This window comes from Schistocerca nitens, chromosome 5 (assembly GCF_023898315.1).
Source record: "Schistocerca nitens isolate TAMUIC-IGC-003100 chromosome 5, iqSchNite1.1, whole genome shotgun sequence".
Taxonomy (NCBI): Eukaryota; Metazoa; Arthropoda; class Insecta; order Orthoptera; family Acrididae; genus Schistocerca; species Schistocerca nitens.
This window is the reverse complement of record NC_064618.1, coordinates 352179509-352203930: the sequence shown is the minus strand read 5'-3', so window position 1 is coordinate 352203930 and position 24422 is coordinate 352179509. Positions and strand designations below refer to the sequence as shown.

At 43.8% G+C, this 24422-nt stretch overlaps 1 protein-coding gene across 1 annotated transcript in view; it reads right to left on the bottom strand.

Moving 5' to 3' along the window:
- The window catches only part of LOC126260246 (trypsin beta-like), a 35184-nt gene that overhangs the window by 2887 nt on the left and 7875 nt on the right, over positions 1 to 24422 (bottom strand). Inside the window, exons 2-4 of the mRNA XM_049957563.1 lie at positions 19830 to 19903; positions 17954 to 18042; positions 11724 to 11862 (exon numbers count right to left, since the gene is read on the bottom strand). Of these exons, the coding sequence (XP_049813520.1) occupies positions 11724 to 11862; positions 17954 to 18042; positions 19830 to 19903 (302 nt within the window). The remainder of the gene's footprint in view (positions 1 to 11723; positions 11863 to 17953; positions 18043 to 19829; positions 19904 to 24422) is intronic.

The window sequence follows — 24422 nt, the reverse complement described above, 5'->3', positions numbered from 1 at the left end:
TCGCTTTACATCATGCAGTAGTTATCCAGTATCGAAGACTTGTGTTTTACTGTGCTGCCACTATGTTAATCCTGATATTCTGGCTGCCTCCTAATGTCCTTGGGCTAGCCAAAAACTAAGCAACCAATACCAAACTAATGTGATGGAAAAAAAGCAGCATAAAAAATAATTAATGCAGAGTAATGAAATTTCGGGAATACATTTGTCAAGGCAACGTATTTAAGAGATTTACATTACAAGACCACAGATTAATGTAAGCGCGAGATATGCCACTGCAAATGCAAGGTTCTGATACGTTAATAAACGCTGTAATCGCCAGATCGTTGAATGCAGGCGTGTAAACATGCATGCACTGTGCTGTACACTTCGTGAAAGTCAATTTATGGGATAGAGTTCCATGTCTGTTGCACTTCATCGGTCAATATAGTGACGGGTAATCGTGATTGTGGACGATGCTGGCCAAGTTGTGGAAGGCCGGAGTGGCCGAGCGGTTCTAGGCGCTACAGTCTGGAACCGCGCGACCGCTACGGTAGCAGGTTCGAATCCTGCCTTGGGCATTGATGTGTGTGATGTCCTTAGGTTAGTTAGGTTTAAGTAGTTCTAAGTTCTAGGGGACTTATGACCACAGCAGTTGAGTCCCATAATGCTCAGAGCCAAGTCGTCCTCTGATGTCCCATATGTGTTCGATTTGAGACAGAGTTGATGAACGACCGGGCCAAGGCAATATCTCGACACTCTGTAGAGCATGTTGAACTACAACAACGGTATGTGTGCGAACGTTACCTTTTGGAAACCACTCTCTGCAGCATTGTTCACAAATGGCAGCTCAAAAGACCTAATCACAGCGATTGACATACAAATTTGAAGTCATATTCCATGGGATAACAACTACAAGCAGTCTCACCCCAGTATACAACTCCAGGTGTTGGCCCAGTGTGGCTAGCACGCAGACAGGTTGGTTGCAGGTCCACAACTGGCCTCCTTCTACCCAAAAGATGGTCAGCACTAGTAACAAGGCTGATCTAGCTTTCATAAGAAAACACAACAGACTTTCACTCTGACCTCCAGTGAGCTCTCGCTTGACACCACTGAAGCCGCAAGTAGCGGTGGTTCGCAATGCACGCTACAGGGCGTGTGACTGAGAATTACACTTGAAGTAACAGATTTGCAACAGGTCGTTGTGTCACTGTGGTGCCAACTGCTTCTCGGATTTCTGCTGCAGGTGCATTTAGACACACCAGAGCCACACGCCGAACACATTTGCATCCGTCTCAGTAGTGCCACGTGGTCGTCCGGAGCCCGGTCTCCTTACAGCCGCACATTCTCATGACTGCCGCTCCCAGCGACCATGGGCAGTGGCTCATTCCTGCCAAGCCTTTGTGCAGTATGGCAGAAGGAACATTCAACTTCTCGTAGCCCTATTACAAGATCTCATTCAAACCGAGTGAAGTGTTGTTTATGCCGTCTTTGGTGCCTTAAGAGCGCTCTTGACTGGCATCAACCCACCACGTCCAATGTCAAAGGTAACTAACGCTCACAACCGTTTCATTTTGCATTTAAAGCAAATCTGATTGTCATCTTCTCACATGAACAGCGCGAAGTTTGAATAGACGTCATCCTTCAGATGCAGAAACACGCCTACGAACTTTCGTTTCTGTCGAAAAACTTCTTATTGGTGTTGCAATTTTTTTCGTCATGTACGGTTAATACACTCCTGGAAATGGAAAAAAGAACACATTGACACCGTTGTGTCAGACCCACCATACTTGCTCCGGACACTGCGAGAGGGCTGTACAAGCAATGATCACACGCACGGCACAGCGGACACACCAGGAACCGCGGTGTTGGCCGTCGAATGGCGCTAGCTGCACAGCATTTGTGCACCGCCGCCGTCAGTGTCAGCCAGTTTGCCGTGGCATACGGAGCTCCATCGCAGCCTTTAACACTGGTAGCATGCCGCGACAGCGTGGACGTGAACCGTATGTGCAGTTGACGGACTCTGAGCGAGGGCGTATAGTGGGCATGCGGGAGGCCGGGTGGACGTACCGCCGAATTGCTCAACACGTGGGGCGTGAGGTCTCCACAGTACATCGATGTTGTCGCCAGTGGTCGGCGGAAGGTGCACGTGCCCGTCGACCTGGGACCGGACCGCAGCGACGCACGGATGCACTCCAAGACCGTAGGATCCTACGCAGTGCCGTAGGGGACCGCACCGCCACTTCCCAGCAAATTAGGGACACTGTTGCTCCTGGGGTATCGGCGAGGACCATTCGCAACCGTCTCCATGAAGCTGGGCTACGGTCCCGCACACCGTTAGGCCGTCTTCCGCTCACGCCCCAACATCGTGCAGCCCGCCTCCAGTGGTGTCGCGACAGGCGTGAATGGAGGGACGAATGGAGACGTGTCGTCTTCAGCGATGAGAGTCGCTTCTGCCTTGGTGCCAATGATGGTCGTATGCGTGTTTGGCGCCGTGCAGGTGAGCGCCACAATCAGGACGGCATACGACCGAGGCACACAGGGCCAACACCCGGCATCATGGTGTGGGGAGCGATATCCTACACTGGCCGTACACCACTGGTGATCGTCGAGGGGACACTGAATAGTGCACGGTACATCCAAACCATCATCGAACCCATCGTTCTACCATTCCTAGACCGGCAAGGGAACTTGCTGTTCCAACAGGACAATGCACGTCCGCATGTATCCCGTGCCACCCAACGTGCTCTAGAAGGTGTAAGTCAACTACCCTGGCCAGCAAGATCTCCGGATCTGTCCCCCATTGAGCATGTTTGGGACTGGATGAAGCGTCGTCTCACGCGGTCTGCACGTCCAGCACGAACGCTGGTCCAACTGAGGCGCCAGGTGGAAATGGCATGGCAAGCCGTTCCACAGGACTACATCCAGCATCTCTACGATCGTCTCCATGGGAGATTAGCAGCCTGCATTGCTGCGAAAGGTGGATATACACTGTACTAGTGCCGACATTGTGCATGCTCTGTTGCCTGTGTCTATGTGCCTGTGGTTCTGTCAGTGTGATCATGTGATGTATCTGACCCCAGGAATGTGTCAATAAAGTTTCCCCTTCCTGGGACAATGAATTCACGGTGTTTTTATTTCAATTTCCAGGTGTGTACATTCTTTTCTCGTATTAATTATATACCATTAAACCATACTGCACTTGATGAAGCGTGCACGTGCTCCTACCAGTAGCTGTGACGCGGAACCTATTCGGGTTTCCTTGCTTAGCTGCTGTTTCTCTGGCATCCCATGAGGTGGGCCTTCTCAGCGCTTTTCGACGTAAGCCCATGCGCAGGTCACACTGGGGCGGTTTGTTTGGAGTTCTGTAAATGGCAGGAACCTTCCTGGATTGTGGCCTGGGCTTTCTTGCTCTGGCCGTCCGCTCGGGGGGTTTCAATGGCGGATGAATAGCGTGGACAGCGTGCAAATGCGTACTTGAGAGCCGCCTCGTCCCTCTGTCTGTGCGGTGCCAAGCAATACCATTGAGTGTGATCGGCCCTGCCTCTGAACTGCGTTGCTTGGTGGACGTGCACACGTACACCATCCCAAAATTCTCCTGGGACTGACACAGGAATTCGGCAAGTCTCATGCTGTTAACTTCCTGCTGCTATTCGTGAAAAACCATGTGTTTAGCTACCGAGTTTTGTTTGGTGTTACTGACGTGAGGAGGCGTGATATATTCCGCTGGCTTTTGTTTGGACAATGCCTTTCGCGTGAATCAGCGTCTCCACTATGTGCAACTGCCGAGGTTAAACATTGACTCTGTTACAAGATGTGTTGGTGAAGCACCGTATTATTATCATTATTGGTGCTTGTATTTTTATACGTTTCACATATTCTTAAAAGTGTTTTTATTGTCAGTTGACTTAAATCTATAAAAATGTACCTGCACTACTACTCCTTGCATTCTTTATTAAGTTTCAGATATCTATAACTATTATTTTCCGTTAAGGTTGAAAGGCTCGTGTGTGTTATAGTCTACTCTTATTTAGTTACATAAATTTCTATTTCCCTTAAGTACTTGTAGATCGAAAAGTCTCAGTTGTGTGCTATTAATTCCCGTGTCGTTTTTGGTTTTGGGCCCATGAGCTGTGTACCACTCATGTAAATATTACATATTTTGTCTATGTATGCCTTAGGACAAACGTAGCCATATATGGAAGCGAAACATGGACGATAAATAGTTTAGACAAGAAGAGAATAGAAGCTTTCGAAATGCTGAAGATTACATGGGTATATCACGTACTAATGAGGAGGTACTGAAAAGAATTGGGGAGAAGAGGAATTTGTGGTACAACCTGAGTAAAAGAAGAGGTCGGTTGGTAGGATACGTTCTGAGGCATCAAGGGATCACCAAGTTAGTATTGGAGGGAAGCGTTGAGGGTAAAAATCGTAGAGGAAGACCAAGAGATGAATACACTAAGAGATTCAAAAGGATGTAGGTTGCAATAGTTACTCGGTGTTGAAGAAGCTTGAACAGGATAGGGTAGCATGGAGAGCTGCATCAAACCAGTCTCTGGACTGAAGACGACAACAAAAACAACGTGTCTTAAAACCTGTACTGAAGTGAGCAATCGTCTGGGATGTCGGCCCTACTCAAGCTGCATTGGTTAGTACATGCGTTCCAGCCTCGTTATTTTGGATTTGTCCATGCTTCGATATGCCTGCAGATTTACTAATGCTCACAGTTACACTCCTGGAAATGGAAAAAAGAACACATTGACACCGGTGTGTCAGACCCACCATACTTGCTCCGGACACTGAGAGAGGGCTGTACAAGCAATGATCACACGCACGGCACAGCGGACACACCAGGAACCGCGGTGTTGGCCGTCGAATGGCGCTAGCTGCGCAGCATTTGTGCACCGCCGCCGTCAGTGTCAGCCAGTTTGCCGTGGCATACGGAGCTCCATCGCAGTCTTTAACACTGGTAGCATGCCGCGACAGCGTGGACGTGAACCGTATGTGCAGTTGACGGACTTTGAGCGAGGGCGTATAGTGGGCATGCGGGAGGCCGGGTGGACGTACCGCCGAATTGCTCAACACGTGGGGCGTGAGGTCTCCACAGTACATCGATGTTGTCGCCAGTGGTCGGCGGAAGGTGCACGTGCCCGTCGACCTGGGACCGGACCGCAGCGACGCACGGATGCACACCAAGACCGTAGGATCCTACGCAGTGCCGTAGGGGACCGCACCGCCACTTCCCAGCAAATTAGGGACACTGTTGCTCCTGGGGTATCGGCGAGGACCATTCGCAAGCGTCTCCATGAAGCTGGGCTACGGTCCCGCACACCGTTAGGCCGTCTTCCGCTCACGCCCCAACATCGTGCAGCCCGCCTCCAGTGGTGTCGCGACAGGCGTCAATGGAGGGACGAATAGAGACGTGTCGTCTTCAGCGATGAGAGTCGCTTCTGCCTCGGTGCCAATGATGGTCGTATGCGTGTTTGGCGCCGTGCAGGTGAGCGCCACAATCAGGACTGCATACGACCGAGGCACACAGGGCCAACACCCAGCACCATGGTGTGGGGAGCGATCTCCTACACTGGCCGTACACCACTGGTGATCGTCGAGGGGACACTGAATAGTGCACGGTACAGCCAAACCGTCATCGAACCCATCGTTCTACCATTCCTAGACCGACAAGGGAACTTGCTGTTCCAACAGGACAATGCACGTCCGCATGTATCCCGTGCCACCCTACGTGCTCTAGAAGGTGTAAGTCAACTACCCTGGCCAGCAAGATCTCCGGATCTGTCCCCCATTGAGCATGTTTGGGACTGGATGAAGCGTCGTCTCACGCGGTCTGCACGTCCAGCACGAACGCTGGTCCAACTGAGGCGCCAGGTGGAAATGGCATGGCAAGCCGTTCCACAGGACTATATCCAGCATCTCTACGATCGTCTCCATGGGAGAATAGCAGCCTGCATTGCTGCGAAAGGTGGATATACACTGTACTAGTGCCGACATTGTGCATGGTCTGTTGCCTGTGTCTATGTGCCTGTGGTTCTGTCAGTGTGATCATGTGATGTATCTGACCCCAGGAATGTGTCAATAAAGTTTCCCCTTCCTGGGACAATGAATTCACGGTGTTCTTATTTCAATTTCCAGGAGTGTATTTTAAATCCAACGCAGGAGCAACTGTTGTTTTCTATGTTCTATTATTTTTGAAGTTTCTTTAACGATAGGTGCGTATGGGTATTGGGACATTTGTTACATAGATTTATAAATAGAAGTGAAACCTCAACAGGTTTCAGTTAGTGCCTGTGAGACGATTTTATAATGATACGGGATTCAAGTTATTGTTTGTTCACAAAATTTGATTTGGCCTCCTTAATAAGTAAAAAGGTTATAAAGTCGTGAAGCAACATTCAGGTTGTATTCTCTGTCTCTCTCTGTCTCTGCTGAATAACTCAAAATGATCAAAGGGTGAAAGTATCTTTTAGCCGAAAAATAAAGTGTACAATGAAGTTTTTTTGGAGTATCCTCAATACGGAATTACCGTTATTAACTTAATTCTTTTAAAATCTATAACGTACAACTTTTAGTTTTGAGGTACGCCATGACGACATTGGTATATTTGGCACACATTGCGTACAGGACAATAATCTGTGAGAATTTCTTTACATGAGTCAGAGTTGACTTTCTATGTCAGTGGGCAGCATCAGATCTCAGACTGAGGAGTGTGATTGACAATTAAGATACACTTTCTCAATGTCATTAGTTTTAAGTGAAATTCAGACCTTCAGCTTCGACAGTGTATCATTCGATGTTCCGTCCACTGTGTAATGATGAGTTCATCGATTTTAGGGCCGTAACTCCTTCAAATGAAAGTTCATGGCTCCCAGAAACGACGGACTTGTCTTTGGAACGGATGGTATTGGACGACCGTAAAGCAATGAATGACATTTTGATGAATACGACTATCATTTTGAGTAAGCAGTAGATCCCAGCTTGGAGCCGAGCGACCGCTACGGTCGCAAGTTCGAATCCTACCTCGGGCATGGATGTGTGTGATGTCCTTAGGTTAGTTAGGTTTAATTAGTTCTAAGTTCTAGGCGACTGATGACCTCAGAAGTTAAGTCGCATAGTGCTCAGAGCCAACCAGATCCCAGCTAAAAGTCAAGTTGCGAAGAAAATCTGTACACCACACGTATAGCCCAAAGGAAAATAAATACGTCTGTTGGTGGGTGTGAAGTTTATAACAGCTTAGCTAGTGTGCCTATGTTTTCGTTATTATTTTACTATATGTGATTGTTTTCTCTCAAGTGTAACTTTCTCTGTTGAGAAATCCGTTTGGGTGGTGAAATGTGGTGCTCTATAGTCAAACGCCCGACGAAGAAATATTAGAAAAGGCCATTGGGAGAAACGGCGAACCTTGTCGTGAAATCTCTGTAGCATTTAATTGGCGCAACTTGCCGATGTCTCCAGGCTCTAAAACGCGCTGCTTGGTTATGAATGCAGCCTCCTGTTTATGTCAGTCTGTGTTTGCAATGCGCAAGCCTCAAGGCGCCAGATTCGTTGATCAGTATCCAGCAATTCTTGACCGGTAGTGGAATGTACCGCTATGCCACCTGTCGAAAAATGGATCGAGGAACTGTGGGCATGCGCAGGGAACCTTGAAATTTCTCATGGATGCAGCCGGGGACATCTGGCTGTAGAGTTGTTGCCCTCTAACGCGGCCAGTAACGCTAGGGAACAATATTTCTGCTGCAGAGAGATTAGCGCTTCATCTTTACGAGAATACTCTGAAGTTATGATGTTACCGGCGAGTGTAGGCGACGCAAATGTCACCTTTTCAGAAGAATGTTATTAAGCAAGAGGTACCAATTGTTGAACGACTCTACATATCGCGTACTAAGGTCTGAAAAGCCAAAATACACCGAAAGTGTATAGAGCTCTATCTCTGACATTATGGCCACGAAACTACGTGCGCAGGCAACTGTAATTGGCTCTGAGCACTATGGGATTTAACATCTTAGGTCATCAGTCCCCAGGCAACTGTACCTCCCAGTCATAAGGACTGATTAAAATCCATAAGGTAGCGTGCAACTACGCCCAACTGTGAGCAATATTGTGGTGCCAACATACAACTTGACAAGCAAGATATCTGCCGTCATAGCCGAGGCCGGTAATAGAAAAATGTGAGCAGTACACAAATAACTCAGAAGACTTCTTTGATAGTTTCAAGAACTTACGACTCACACCATCTGAGATATTCACGAGTTTCTATGTGGTCTTACTTTTAATCGAGTTCAATTACAGGAATCGTCCTTACTCATTGGCTAAAAACTGGAAATATTTGTTTAAGCATGTGCTCAAATCGACCTACTTTTTATTCAATGACCAATACCGGCTGAAGATGTACATCGTGTGTATGTGAGGTAATGTGAGGAGCTAGAAGAAAGAGAAGAACAGAGAGGACTGATTGTCTTGCCATATGTCAGCATTTTGTCTTCGAAAAATGGAGGATTACTGCCGAAACATAAAGTTAAATGCGCCTTCCATCCACTTTCAAAAGTGCGTGGTAATTATAGGCTCAGTTAAGGACCATTTTTGCTTGAAAAGGCCTTGTAGCTGGGAGACGACACACATCAGACAAACTTACCACACATAGGAAGACAGATAAGTGAATGTTAACAGCGCACACGTCTTGACCTAACTAGAGAAATCTGTGGTGGCCGACTACTGTTTGAGTATAGTCATGAAACGAATCATCAAAGCACTAAAATTCTCTTAGCGACGTATTCGTAGTGAGACTGTGTAAAGAATTGGTCGAGATACGTGTGAAATCTTGTAAACAGAGATACGGGTTTCTGAGTTAGTGCTGTGTGGGATCCAGCGCTAGCAGTATTAAAGTCACAGCGTCTACATGGGGGAAACTGTTGATCAACCAAGGGATGAGGATTCGCTGGCAAGTAAACTACTCAGATAACAGCGTCGACGATGGTCACACGCCAGCGTGAATGCGTAATTCTACATACATCGTCCGATAGAGGTCACTTTTGCAATTCACAGAATGAACTAGAGCTTTTTTGGATACATCGCGTTCTTGGTTCATCGTCTGACGGGTGTTATAGTGATCCTTCCTGCTAAAAATTAGAATACTTCAGTATTGGCCAAAGAATTTGGCGCCTTAATGCATGTGCATTTCCTACATTGAGTGGCAAAAACAGAAGGCTCCAGTCAAACGTCAGCGTGGTGTTGTCACACAAGACGTTTGATCAGCTGCATTAAAGAAAGATCGTGGGACTTAATAATGACGTACAAAGATTCTCCCGAGAACCATATCTACAAACCTAAGACGATATACAAATATTTCATTTACATGTATTTCTTTTTCTTTTGCGCAGATGAAGTATTTTAAATCCTCCTCTAGTGCTGCTGAGAATAATATTATGTTATGGAACATTTTTCATTTACTGTATTAATCATTATTCTGATGATGTCGAATGCATTGAAAAACACAGATTGATAACAAGCTTTGTTTGTCAACTGCTGTCAGTATAGAAGTAGTATATCAAGATATTATACAGGAAACTTTAACCTTCAAATGCCTTCTGAAATTGATTAGGGTGATCCACGTGTACATCACATCCCCCCCCCCTCGTAAACCTCAACTCAAGAAGTCGAAACCCCTGCCCTTATCAGTAACATCATCACCCTTATTGTTAATGGCTTCAGCTTTATAAATGATGTGATCGTCATGCCGTCACAACCATCCCTACTTTTCCCCTACCCTGTCCCTCCCTTCCCCTGCCCACCTCCACACACCCATTCGTTCTCCTAATCTCCCCACTGCTCCAGTCATATCCCATAGCGTTAGACTCAATTAAAATGTAACAGCCAATCACAACACAACCACGGTCCACAAATCCTGCCTGTGCTGAAAAGTATTCAGACGTATTCAGACGCTGAATTTTTGCACAGTGTTCAAAAGTATCCAAATGATCTGAATTATTTATGAGAAATTTAAGTAAACGCTTTATTTCCATATCTAAAATATTAAGCTGTTTTCATTCACCACTCCAAGATATCTAGAATGTGATTTTTACTTCAATTACTGTTCCACTAAACTTAAAAATATGAAATAAAATCAACTACTGCTTTATGCTCCTGTTGCTTTTCAACGCCAACAGATGGCCGCATTCACATTTTAATCTGTGCATCACGCTTGGTGTACGCTACAATCGAGCATCAACTTAATTATTATTTTACAAGCCCAAATTTTACCACGATGCTTCTCAAGTGTATCAAGGTTCATTCCGTGTCAAAATTGTTGCAAAAATGCGTCAGAAACGCAGAAAATTCCAAATTTCTATGGCGGAACATTTTTATGGAGGAACAGGACTGGTAAATCTTGTTGAGAAGTGTACTTTAAGCCGTAAGTTAGATCAGCGGTAGTGTTAATATATGTTTTATATTGTCACAGAACAAACTTTCATGTATATCAATGAATTCAATCAGATCGAATCAAGCTCATATATCAACATACAAATTATTTGAGTAGTGTCAATAAGCTGTCTGCGTGATTTTTTTAACAAATTATATCGACAATAATATCATTTTACTTTGATGCAGAGTTTGAATTTTCTTTTGTCATCATAGACTTGAAATTTTCCTTGCCTACAACCTGCACATATTTTGGTAAACAATTACGTTTCGATTTCAAAGATTTTATTTGCGAGATATTGACTTTGTTCTTTTGCCTCTTTGTTATTGCAGACGTTTTATCTCTGTCTTCTTCAATGAACGTCTTTGGTCGTCATGTGTAGTAACATAGCGGAAGTTCTCGTTGTGTAACATAAGTTTAAGTTGTACATCTCTATAAATTTTTCAGTAATCCTTCTTCCTTCCTTCCTAAACTAATGCTTTGCCAGTTCTCTGTGTGTATCAGTGTGGCGTTCTGACATAACTTTGATTGGATGTTGGTGTTATTTAGTAGTTGGTTATGAGAAATACAACTTTGGAGAGCCTTGGCACCATAGTGTCACTAGCTAAATATGGCAGGCTCCGTTGATAGTTTGTTTTGAGTTAAACCTGCACTTCACCTAGTTCAGATGCAAGTAAAATAAAATATTAGGCTTTTAATAAGATTGACTATTTTTCTAGTGTGCTCCACATGATGGATTTCGTCACGCTCACCCATTCCTCAGATGAGAAATTATTGAAAAATAAATTGTAAAAACGAGAGTTGTTGATAATACATAAAAGTTGCTCACACTCATACAATACCCGTTGCATATTTACTTGTAACACTTGAGAAGCATCACTTAGATGTGATATTTAATTTGAGAGTGCTTGAGACTTACACGAAGATTGGGTTTATAAAATAGAACTCCTTATACTGGACGACTTGGCCTTCCAATTATGGCGAAATTTATTCGTTGGTCAGAAACGGACATAAAACCTTTCGATTAACAGTCAAACTCTTTGATGCATACGTCACGGTGGCTGGACAATGAATATTCTATTTAAACTAGTCTACATTACAATAAAATTAATGTTGAATGGGAAGCAGCAGTTCTGTGTGCAGTGGATGCACCCTACGAAGTGGAGGTCTGAACATCCACAACAGAATAATAATATTAATAACAATAAAAATACTATTACCAATACTAATAATAATAAGTCTCCGAGGAAAAGAACGTCGAAGAGGATGATGTACCACAGATAAAGGAGAGGGGCAATGCAACAGGAGAACTTACCCCGAGCAGAGCGATATCGTCCGTGTATTCCAGATTGTCAAAGCTGTCGTTGATGATGGTGGTGCTTACTCCCACCGAAGTGCCAGAGCTGGTGCTTGACGTGGAGCCCGCATGGACGGTGATGGATCCCGCACCGTATCTGAAACAAAAGGAAACCGTCTGGATATCTATGCTGCTAGAGAAACACGTAAAATGTGTACTATATTGCAGCAAATCGGTCGCTGATTGTCGTTAAGTGTTGACAGACACTAACTCCGAGTACGTAGCAGCGTAGCTTGTTGACACTTTTCAACATTTATCATGGAAATTTAAGTCGCTCTTGAAATCAGGTCGATGGTTATATTTTCTTTCTTTGGACACGTCTGAAAAGCCTATTAAACGAAACGGTGCGGATGGACTCACTCACGTAATTGTTTCCGCATTCACATGCGATGCTGTAAATTCCAGAAATCAGGGGGCCGAGACCGTCCTTAACAGGACGTAGCATCTGCATAATCTTCTTAGGAGGTCGGAAGAGAGATCTGATACCTCGTCTTCCCAGCATTTTCCTCCTAAAACGATAAAGTTCTTCCTACATGTTATAAACACCAGCTACTTCTTGTACGGCGGTAAATTTTATGAAATGACAGACGGAGTGGCTATGAGTTTTCGTTGTCTCCAGAAATGGCTAACTATTTTTTGGAACATTCTGATAAACATGCATTAAGTTCAGCTCCCTTCATCCATCTTTATTTTATAGTTATTCTGACAACACGTTTGTAGTCTCTTGAGCATAGCCTCGTAAACAGACATGAAATACTGCTTCACCAAAGGAAATTTTTGTCCCAGGGATTCATATACTGGGACTCTGTAATGAAAGAGGCTGTAAAAATAAGAACGTGTGAGAAACTTTCAACCGTGACGGCGCACATAATCCAAATAACGGTGTGTGGAAGCGAGCTCTCGACGCAGGGAAGAGCCAGAGATATTTGTCACAATATTTACGCTACAGTGGGAGCGGTGAAGCCACGTGCGCAGACGTTGACACCATCTGCGACAGCATGACAAACTACCGACCAATCAGAAGCCATCTTTGGGCTACATAAGGTCACCACAGTAGCGATTTTGACAGTCAGTTGCTCCTGACGATGAGGATGGTGGAAGTGGTCGAATGTTCGAGGTTTTGCCCTGAATGGACGCGGCAAGAAGTCCTAGCGTGTTTTATAATATATGCTTTCTGTTTTATTATAATATAATTACAATGTTTTAAGGACCCGTCGGCTACTTTTAAATATGTATACAACTATTAACCCAGAATTTTCAGGAATAGTACGACTGAAGTGGTTTGTCAAATCAGAAACACACGTATTATAAACCTGTGTTCTGCTTTTTATTGTTATACAATTCTAACGATAGTTCTTCAATAAGCTAAGTAATTAAATCATGTAGTGTTTATTTCATCATGTTGCTATAATATTACGAATCCACAGAGTCACACTCCGTTGGAACAAAAACAAATTAGTACTAGAGATCTTGTACGACATCGGCCCATGATGTTTCTTGCGACAGGCTTATCTTCCACATCAATCATAATAGACATGAAAGACCATCTCTTGTCTCTCTCAAAGGTAAATACGTACATAAACAATTCAGAAAAGGGTACAACAAAACTTAATAATTTAAAAAATCCATGGATTACACATTATTAAGAGTTACAGTGCAAATAGGAAGACGCTGCGAATGGTGTGCGTATTCGTGAAGGAAAAAAAATTGTTGCTATTGATATAATAACTATGTATGAGTTTCAAAACACGCTCAAAGAAATTACAATAGGGAAGCAGCAGGAACAGATGTATAAATGCATAGTTAATCAGATACGCAGAAAATTACTTTTTACCTTTGATTCTTATAGCCTATGGAGTAGTGCTGGCAAAAATGAGACAGGGCAGAAATTTGCGCGGTTTACAAAACGGATAATACTAGCGAATGTGGAAACTACAGAGGCATTAGTAGGCTGAACGTAGCATACAAACACTACTGAATAAACCTTCAACTACAGAATAACCGCTCTCGCTGAGACACATCTCGCACACAATGAAGATGGATTCAGAAAAAAACATGTCTGGTGTTTATAATGTTTTTGAATAAAACGACTCACAGAAGAACGAAGGTAGTTATGCTTTCGACCAAGTTGATCGAAATAGATTACTGGCAATAATGAATGACACTGGCTACCCACCGCAACTGAAAGGACAATCAAAAGCGTGTATATTGAAACAAGAATATACACACATCAAAAATGTTTTGCATCACTTTGGTTCCGAGAGTTCCGGAACTTGAACAGAAAATTGGAATAGAGATCAACGTAAATATCATTTCCGCCTTTTTATTGCTCATGAAAACCTCATATTTCATGTTGCACCACCATACAGCGAGACCTTCAGAGAAGGTGGTCCAGATTGCTGTACACACCGGTACCTCTAATACCCTGTAGCACGTCCTCTTGCATTGATGCATGCCTGTGTTCGTCTTGGCATACTATCCACAAGTTCATCAACGCACTGCTGGTCCAAATTGACCCACATTTCAACGGCGATTGGGCGCAGATCCCTCAGAGTGGTTGCTGGATCACGTCGTCCATAAACAGTCCTTTTCAATCTATCCCAGGCGTGTTAGATAGGGTTCATGTGTGAGGAACATGCTGGCCACTCTAGTCGGGCGATGTCGTTATCCCGAAGGAAGTCATTCATAAGATGTGCACGATGGGAGAGCGAACTGTCGTCCATAAAGACAAACGCCTCGCCAATATGCTGCCGATATTGTTGCACTATCGGTTGGAGGATGGCATTCACGTATTGTAAAGCCGTTACCGTGACTTCCATGACCACCAGCGGCATACGTCGGCCCCCCAAAATGCCATCCCAAAACAGCAGGGAACCTCCACCTTGCTCCACTCGCTGGACAGTGTTTCTAAGGCGTTCAGCCTGACCGCATTGCCTTCAAACACGTCTCCGACGATTATCTGGTTGAAGGCATTAGCGAGTCTCATCAGTGAAGAGAACGTGATGCCAATTCTGAGCGGTCCATTCATCATGTTGTTGCGCCCATCTGTACCGTGCTGCATGGTGTTGTGGTTGCAAAGATGGACCTCGCCATGGACGTCGGCAGTGAATATGCGGATCATACAGCCTTTTGCGCACAGTTTGAGTCGTAACACGACGTCCTGTGGCTGCACGAAAAGCGTTGTTCAACATGCCGGTGTTGCTGTCAGGGTTCCTCCGAGCCATAATCCGTAAGTAGCGGTCATCCCTTGGGCTGCCTGAGCGAGGCATGTCATTGACATTTCCTGTCTCTCTGTATCTCTTCCATGTCTGAACAACATCACTTTGGTTCACTGTGAGACGCCTGGACACTTCCCTTGTTGAGAGCCCTTCCTGGCAGAAAGTAACAAGGGGGGCGGCATCGAACCGTGGTATTGACTGTCTAGACACGGTTGAACTACAGACAACACGAGCCGTGTACCTCCTTCCTGGTGGAATGACGGGAACTGATCGGCTGTCGGAGCCCCTCCGTCTAATAGGCGCTGCACGTGCATGGTTGTTTGCATCTTTGGGCGAGTTTAGTGACATCTCCGAACAGTGAAAGAGACTGTGTGTGTGATACAATATCCACAGTGAACGTCTATCTTCAGGAGCTGTGAGAACCGGGATGACCCAAAACTTTTTTTGATGTGTGTAATAATGGAGAAGGTGAAGTACCAATGAGTTAAAACTCAACCAGGGAATGATACAGGGAGGTTCCTTTTCACCAATTACTTTTAAACATTTGTGCTGCAAATATCCTTAAATCTGGCAATTAATAAATCATCCAGGAATTAAGTTCGATAAATTACATTAATTGATTTACTCTTTGGAGGCGAGAAAGTAATAATACCAGAAAGTGAAGATAAACACCAGTTATCAGTACACTAGCTGAACCAAAAATGTGCAGAAAACTATCTAAAAATTTCATTCTATAAGTTGAAAGTTATGACCTTTCAAAGTAAATTCCCACTACGGTTGAAAATAATTATTAACAACGAAGTAACTGAACAATGTCACAGTTTAAATGGTGGGACTTCGACACAAGCTACCATTGTAGTAATTTTTTAGATGAAAAGCTATGTAAATTTTGTATCAATGTATCGAACATGAAGAGAACACTTATTAACATAACGCGGAAGGATACAAAAATAGAATTTTGTAAAACTATGTTGATAGCATTACAGTACCAACCACTACTATATGGACGCGAAATTTGGGTAAATAAAAAGACAGATGACAGAAAAGTCATGCGACACAGATGAGATTCTTTGTGAGAGCAACGATGTGAACAAGAAGGGATATAATAAGGAATGGAGAATTTCGAATGGAGTTCAATGTAAATGCTATTAGTGAAGAAACAGTTGAATATAGTGAGAGGCGGAAGCAAGACATGAAAAACTGAAGACCATCCAAGAAAACGCTGACTTACAACCCGAAAAGATGGGAAAACATAGGTGGACCAGGAAAACGACGGACATAAACCTAATGAAGATGGAAGAGGCAGATGCCTAATTTCCTGCATATGGAAGATGTTGTGGACTGGCAAGACAGCCAATCCACTATGACAGGAAGCCGAAAGGCACGCGTTTAAGCTCACGCAGGCTGGCGTGAGGTCTGGAACAGGTCAGGGATATGAGCCTAGCAAAATTAGTACGTATCTGTTGGAATATTTAACTTTAATCCATAATTGGTGAACATCGCTCTTGACGGTACAGGTTTTACAGCAGGGTAATGGAGCCTTGCTAGGTCGTAGCAAATGACGTAGCTGAAGGCTATGCTAACTATCGTCTCGGCAAATGAGAGTGTAATTTGTCAGTGAACCATCGCTAGCAAAGTCGGCTGTCTAACTGGGGCGAGTGCTAGGAAGGCTCTCTAGACCTGCCGTGTGGCGGCGCTCGGTCTGCAATCACTGATAGTGGCGACACGCGGGTCCGACTTATACTAACGGACCGCGGCCGATTTAAAGGCTACCACCTAGCAAGTGTGGTGTCTTGCGGTGACACCCCAGAAGATGACTACGGTAACGACGACGAAGACTGTGTTCAACGACACCACCTTCCGTTTAGCCACGTACATTAGTCGGGTGCATAAAAGTTCGCATTTTGAAATTTAGTTATTGCGTTACTTGTACTTTCTATGAAATAGTTCATGAGATATTCTTGTGTATGAGCCGACCGGAGTGGCCGTGCGGTTCTAGGCGCTGCAGTCTGGAACCATGAGACCGCTACGGTCGCAGGTTCGAATCCTGCCTCGGGCATGGATGTGTGTGATGTCCTTAGGTTAGTTAGGTTTAATTAGTTCTAAGTTCTAGGGGACTGATGACCTCAGAAGTTGAGTCCGATAGTGCTCAGAGCCATTTGAACCATTTTTGAACCTGTATATGAAATTCAGTCACTATCGTGTGTTCAAGAAATTATTTGTCTTTTACTATCATGGATGATGCGTGACCACGAATATATCACCTCACGGTCTGTAACTGACGACTCCACCAATACCTCCGCAATAACACATGAAGTATTTAAGTACATCCTAATACTGCTTCACAAAAACATTTCGTCTGTCTCTTCCGCAAATCTGAACTATTCTCCTCACACAGGGTCGCATCCTCCGCATAAAATGGCCGCAGTCCAACGTTCACGATCACACTATCGTCATTGATCTGTCTCTCTCTCTCTTTCTAGCGTTTCAGTCATCCAGATTTTCCGGGATTTTCCCTTAAACGCTCCATTCAAATGTCGGCGTGGTTCCTCTGCGAAGGGCACGGCCGATTTGCTTCCCTATGCTTTCGTAATCCGGACTTTTGGCCCTTTTCTAACGACCTCGCTTTTGACGGGAATTGAATTCTAATCTTTCATTCGTACTCCTTTCCTCTCTCTCTCTCTCTCTCTCTCTCCTTGTTCACTTCTTAAAACAGTGCACAATCAGTCTGGGTACTGACGTCGACATCCAACAATCGTAGCTGTTGGCACGAAGTGTAAACACTCTGAACGTTCACCAGGACCAGTGATGTCAAATCCGCCTGAAGTGACGTGCCGTTTCGATCGTTGGTGAGAGCATCGATAATGACATCCGTCCAACTGTCACGTTATGTCCAACACTGTGAAATACTGCTACAGAATAAATCTGTGATTGAAGTAGGAAATTTTTTCTGATATGTTGAGAACTTACCCGTCTATGCAGTGAGCAGCTGTCAACACCCAGTTTTGGTTGATGATGGTCCCACCGCACTTAAAATTGCCATTAACTAAAATGCTTACCTGAAAAAAAAAGAAAGAAAACAAATGCATGTTTTCGTACAAAGGTGATGCATTCCATATTACACAGTTTAGACATAGTAATTAATTCTGTTATTTTCCATTTGATCAGCTCTAGCTGTTCAGAGGTGTATGAGCGACAATCGTTTCCTTACATCTAAGTAGTGGAGCTACTAAGGATTTAACTTTCAAAACAAAATATTTCAGTTGTTGTACGTGAAACTTAACAGGGACTGGAACACTTCGTTTGGATCTACATCTGTTGAAACACTGTAAACGTACTTTAGAAGAAGAACTGGAACCTCAGTTACTTTCTTACAATAACGAAACGATCAAATGTCCTTCGTTTGAGAATACAGTCTACACTTTAATGTTGCTAAATTCATCCAAGTTCTCATGTACACACATCAAAACCACATATTGCACGTTGTACCACTATACACACCACGTAAATATCGTTTTATGTCACAATCAAAGTCCGTCTGCATTACCTGATGTCATTTCCTGTTGATGACGTTAATCTATTTCCACAACTCTATCATTTCCATACGCGTGACATGCGAAGTCGTTTCCTGTTTTTGTATAGAATTATATTCTCATCGGCAGACCTTCTAGATATTTCATTTCCTCTTTTGAATTTCAACTGCTTCTCCAAATTCATTTTCCACTTTATTTACGTTCTTGAACTATGTATGGTTTGAAAAACTATCTTCAATCGGGTCTCACGCCCTTCTCAACTCCTGCATCTCCTACATGTCCTTAAACTATTAGAACTATTTTCTGGTTTTTATAAAAATTCTAGATAAGATCATAATCTCAGAAAGTGTTTTCCAGTTATCATCGTCAAACACTCTTTCCAAATCTACAAATCCTACAGGTGTCTTTTTGCCTTTCATCAGCCTGTCTTCTAAGATTAGTGGTGGGATCAGTTTTGTCTCGTGTATTCCTACATTTTTGTGGTACTGAACATTAATCATACCTGAGATCTGCGTGTACCGGTCACCATATTCTTCGGTTAATTATACGTATTAGTGTTTTCCAACCATGATTTATTTAATCCTTATCCTTAAACTTTGGGAACCAGTAAATATCAGCCAGGATAACGCGCGTCTCCCTTGGCCCATTCGTTAGTCACCTTATCGACAGCCAAAAGTGTGTCACACCTCACCGCCTGTTAAATTACACTGGTATCGTTCCACTATATGTAAACTGAAAACGCTCTACAGAGGCAGACACAGAAACATTTATGACAGGTCATATGCACCAAAATGCTTCATGAATGAAAACAATGAGATAAGTTTTTGAGCAAAGCCAACAAATCTACGCTGGAGTCAAGTTTGTAGAGACTGTGAAATGGAATACTGTGAGTATTTCTATTCCATTCGACCAAATTAATAGTCTATAGGGCACTGGAGACCAAGAATGTGGTTTCAGGAAGGAGGTGACTCATCGCTGAGTGAGGGGAGCCCTAATCGAAGAACGTTATGTACTTCCCAGCGTATATAGAAGGGGATAAAACTAGCAAGATATAATGTTTTACTAATCAACAAGCCACACTAAATGAATAAGTAATTGCTCTTGGTTGTCGTATGAAAAGGGTTCTGAAAGAAGGCAAGGTTTTTCAACAAGATCTATACAATCCTGGAATAATTTCTTAATCGGTAGTTTTCACATTTTTCGATACCAGGAAAATGGTTTTTAAGCTACAAGTGCAGAAATATTGCTCAGAAACGAAGCTAAAATAGATAAAACTAAAATTACGTTTTACAGAATTTTTGGTAATACTTTACCACAAAAGGGAACTCGCCATCTGAAGCTGACGAACCTCCCACTATTCTTGAGCCGTGGTTCCTGCCTGGTGCTCCTGAAACAATAAATACTTGCATGACTTTCTTGTTATCCAGATTCCCATCCGCTCCGAATTTTCTGGGGCTCTCCTCGTGTAAATATTTTCCCGATCTGTCCCTGTCTTCTCAAACACTCGCTTGGGAGAGGGGAACGCCCCGGCTTTTATTATATACTTTTCATGTGCTATGCATGTTGAAGTGTCAGGATGGCTCTAATATTGCCAGGTGAAACATATATATAAATAAAAACAAATATACGTTAATATCTAATTGTGACCTTCGTACCACACACTGTGCTTTTTGTCATCAGTCTTTCACTAACTATCTTAATTTATTGTGTTCTCTAACTGTGTCAGTTCTAGAGAGCAATAAATAATTTAGATTTTTTTTTCGTGAACAATTGGATGTAGTATCAGCAATGGACTTTGATGTTTAGTCACCACATTTCGTTTGTTGTGTGCGCCATGTAGTATGTTACAGTCTAATACACAATAGGTTCTAGTACATGCAGCTATATAGGATACAATGATTGAGAAAAAAAGTGAAGCATATGTCAGTTTAACTCTGTTCAATTGCACACCATCGGTGGTTTGCTAGTGGATAAAGTTGGAATTCTGTGTGACATGGTATGGCCACCAGAATGCACTGGTGTTGTTCGTGTTTACTATTGTTACCAGATCTGCTAAAATAAACAAGCGGCGTCTAATGCCGTCAAATATTGAAGGATCACTGTGTCCAAACCAGAGATGTTGCGTACTCACTTGAGACTGCATTATCAGCAGCAGACAGAGTTTGAAAGCGTTGTTGGTCTTCCTTTGGCCAGCTGGTCGAACCGGGAAATACCTAGATCTGTGTGCCATTTGGATGTGACAGTGATGCGGTGTTGGACTGCATGATTACGTAAGGAGAGGCGAACTAGACGTTGAGGTTCCAGTGGACCGCATCTGACCGCCACAAGGAAGGAACTCCATATCGTGCACCAAGCATAACGTGAGCCCTTCTTATCCGCGCCTGTCGTCCGAGAGAAAATAATGGGCTCCCAGCAACGCCCTGTGTCATCCGGCACCATTGGCAGAGATTAGCATCAGCCGGATTAAGGAACTACCATCCCATGCTAAGCCTGCGTTTGAAGTGGTGACGAGAATGGGAAGGATACGCTGCTGATGAATAGGGCCACACTGTGTTCAGCGATGAACCGCGATTCTGCGCTACTCCGCATGACCATCGCCAGCGATGTCTTGAAAGGTTCAATTGTTTCACTGTTCTGGAGAGGCGCAGCTGTGGGGCGCAGACGGGTCTGACTTCACGCCACGGGATGTATGACTGAGAGGACCTGATGGCACTACCGTACCTCAGAGGCATACGGCATCTTCATGTGTTTCCACTCATGCGACAGTATGGTAGAGCCATTTGTAAGCAAGACGATGGTCGTTGCTATATGGAGCGTGTGTCTATGAACCCTATGCGTAGTGTTGAGGGATTCCTATGGCGATAAAGTTCCTCAACATAGTCCCCGATAGAATATTTGTGAGACCCACTTGGATATCAGTTCCGTTCCAGGGCCTGGATCCGGGATGTCGAGGAGCACTTAGATAACTGCAGACCACCTTACTTCAGGAGGTGACGTACTCATAAGAGAGCGTACATAGCCAAGTTCTTTTGTAATGTGACTCCGTTTTGTTATCAGTGAAATAATAACCACATACTCTCTCTTACTCTTAAATTATCATTTCGTTTCATCCTCCCCTTGTAAGAGCATCTGATTTTTCTTCAGAGTATTTGCTGCATTTATCACGTTCAGTCGCAAAAAAAAAAAAATTAAATTATTGCGAGTTTCCCATTCATAAAGTTTGAACACTTAGTGAACAGTGCGTGGTACGAAGGTCACAATTAGATACGGGGGTATCCACAAAGTACATTACGTTTTAGAATTAAAAACAAATGAAGTATTGAAAATTTTTTTAATTATATACAGATGAAAGCCACACTTAAATACTACTTTTCTACATAGTTGCCATTTAAATTAAGGCACTTATCGTAGCGGTGGACGAGTTTGGAAATTCCTTCGTCGTAAAATTCGGCCGCCTGCGCCTTCAACCACGAGGTTAATCAGTAACCCGGTAGAAATACGATTTTTGAGGATTTCCTGGAAAGAGGCACTACAATAAACTCTCAAAGGTATTGCCAAACTCTGCACAACCTCAGAAGAGCAATACAAAATAAGCGCAGGGGAAAGTTGGGCTCAAAGATCTTGCTGATTCACGACAACGCCCGGGCCCACACGGCAAATGCCACTCCTGAAGTTCTCGAATCTTTTAAGTGGGAGTTGTTTCCTCATCCGCCGTACAGTCCCGACCTGGCACCGAGTGACTTCCACTTATTCACAGCAATGAAGAAGTGGTTGGCTATGCAGCGTTTTGATGACGACGCACAGCTTCAAGAAGAGGTAACCACGTGGTTGAAGGCGCAGGCGGCCGAATTTTACGACGAATGAATTTCCAAGCTTGTCCATCGCTACGGTAAGTGCCTTAATTTAAATGGCAACTATGTAGAAAAGTAGTATTTAAGTGTGGCTTTCATCTGTATATAATAAAAAAAATTTCCAATACTTTATTTATTTTTAATTCCAAAACGTAATGTACTTTATGGATAGCCCTCGTATTTACATATATTTGTTTTTATTTGTATATATGTTTCACCTGGCAATATTAAAGCCACCCTGAAACTTCAACATCCATAGCACATTAAAAGTATATAATAATAATAATAATAATAATAATAATAATAATAATAATAGCATAACAGATATAATAATGATAATAGAATTTTCTTAAGATGGTGTTGAACAGCTTACTCATTTTTTCTGTCGATGTGATAATTGACGTCTAACAGTAATACTCGTACATGGCGACAGTACAGATGCAATCAAGAGTGGAGAAGAAATTTAGTGGTCAGAGAGAGAAAGAGAAGTTAGAAGTTAAATTGAAATAGATGATGAAGATGAACTGTGGGGGGGGGGGGGGGGGCAGCTCTTGTCCAAAAATCATCACAGAACAGTACTGCGTTCGTTTGTGAATTATTTATACGAGCTTGAAACGGAAATGACTTAATCCTTTTTACCTTTGTGCTACGAAGTTTAATTCGCAAATTTATTGCGTGTTTGTGCGCCTAGTTTAGAGTTCCGTCACCTTGAGTATGTGTAGGGATTTTGATTTCTGTGTTGGTGACCCTACATTCATAGGTTAGGGCCATGCTGGCTTTGGTCACGCAGCTTGGGTCTGCTGCCAGTGGGGTGCCAAGCTTATCAAACGTAAGTCAGACACTCCCCACGTGTCCCATAATCTGCCTACTACCGTGGCCGCACCTGTTGTTGCCCGCACTGAGGTGGGCCCCTGACCTGTGGTCAGGTGGGAGCTCTTTCCAATTCACAACACACAGCGAAGGACTTTCCAGAGAGCTGAAAGTATGGCCTCCCCAGTTCGTCTGGCCAACAGGTTCAGGTGCTGTATTTGTCTCTGAAAGATCCTGAGCGAAATGCAGTGGCTTCTCCTGTTTCAGCCTCTTAGCTTGCAAGGTACAGACAGTCACAGAAAGTAGAAGTACTGGCAGCTGGGAGCTCCAACGTTAGGCCTGTGAAGGGGTCCCTTGGGGTATGGCTGCCAAGGAGGGGACGAGGGCCATGTGCACCCAGTGTGTGTGTGGTTACTGGGGTTGGTGGGCCATAGCATGTACTGAACAAGTCCTTTGAAGTGCAATGAAGATCGCAGGATCCAGTCAGCTGCAGATAGTGGCTCAGGACCGTTCTAATAATGTGTGTCGCTTTAGATCGAAACAGATTCTTTCTGGTTGCAGGCAGCAGTCTGAACTGTCTGAAGGAAAGACTGGCTGCCTTGCGTGCAAGATTACAACAGAGCTGTTGCATCGTCGTCAGGACAGATTGCGGACCTTTGGTGCTGAGCCGAGTGCAGAGTCTGATTCAGAGGCTCAGACGATTCTGTGACCACTTAGGCTGCAGATGATTTGATTTGCGCCTGGTGGAGTATCGGGTTCCGCTTAATAGGTCCTTGGTCCACTACATAAAGGAGGCCGCTACATGGTTGGTGGGGGCTGTGAGCTCTGGTTACTTTTTTGGTTTAGAGGGCCTTACAGAAGAATACAAAAGGCTAGAGTCTCAAAGGCAGCAGGTCAAACATAGCACGAAGTTAGTTCTAGAAACACTAAGCATTACAGCACTAAAGTGCTGTAGCTGTTTGGGAAAGAATCAGGGCTTCAAGTTCTAACAGAAAGTAGTGAAGCTAAAATTTTTATAAGTACAGAAAACTGGCTAAACTTGAAGATAAGTTCAGCTGAAATTTTTGCAAAGGATCTAACGGTGTACAGAAAGGGTTGATTAAATACAGCGTGTTTGTAGCTGTTAAAAAAGGTTATGTTGGAGTGATACTGAAATAGATAGTTGCTGTGAGTTAGCGTGGGTGAACGTCATAGGCGACGAACGAAATAAATGAATATTTGGTTCCTTTCATAGCACCTTGACTC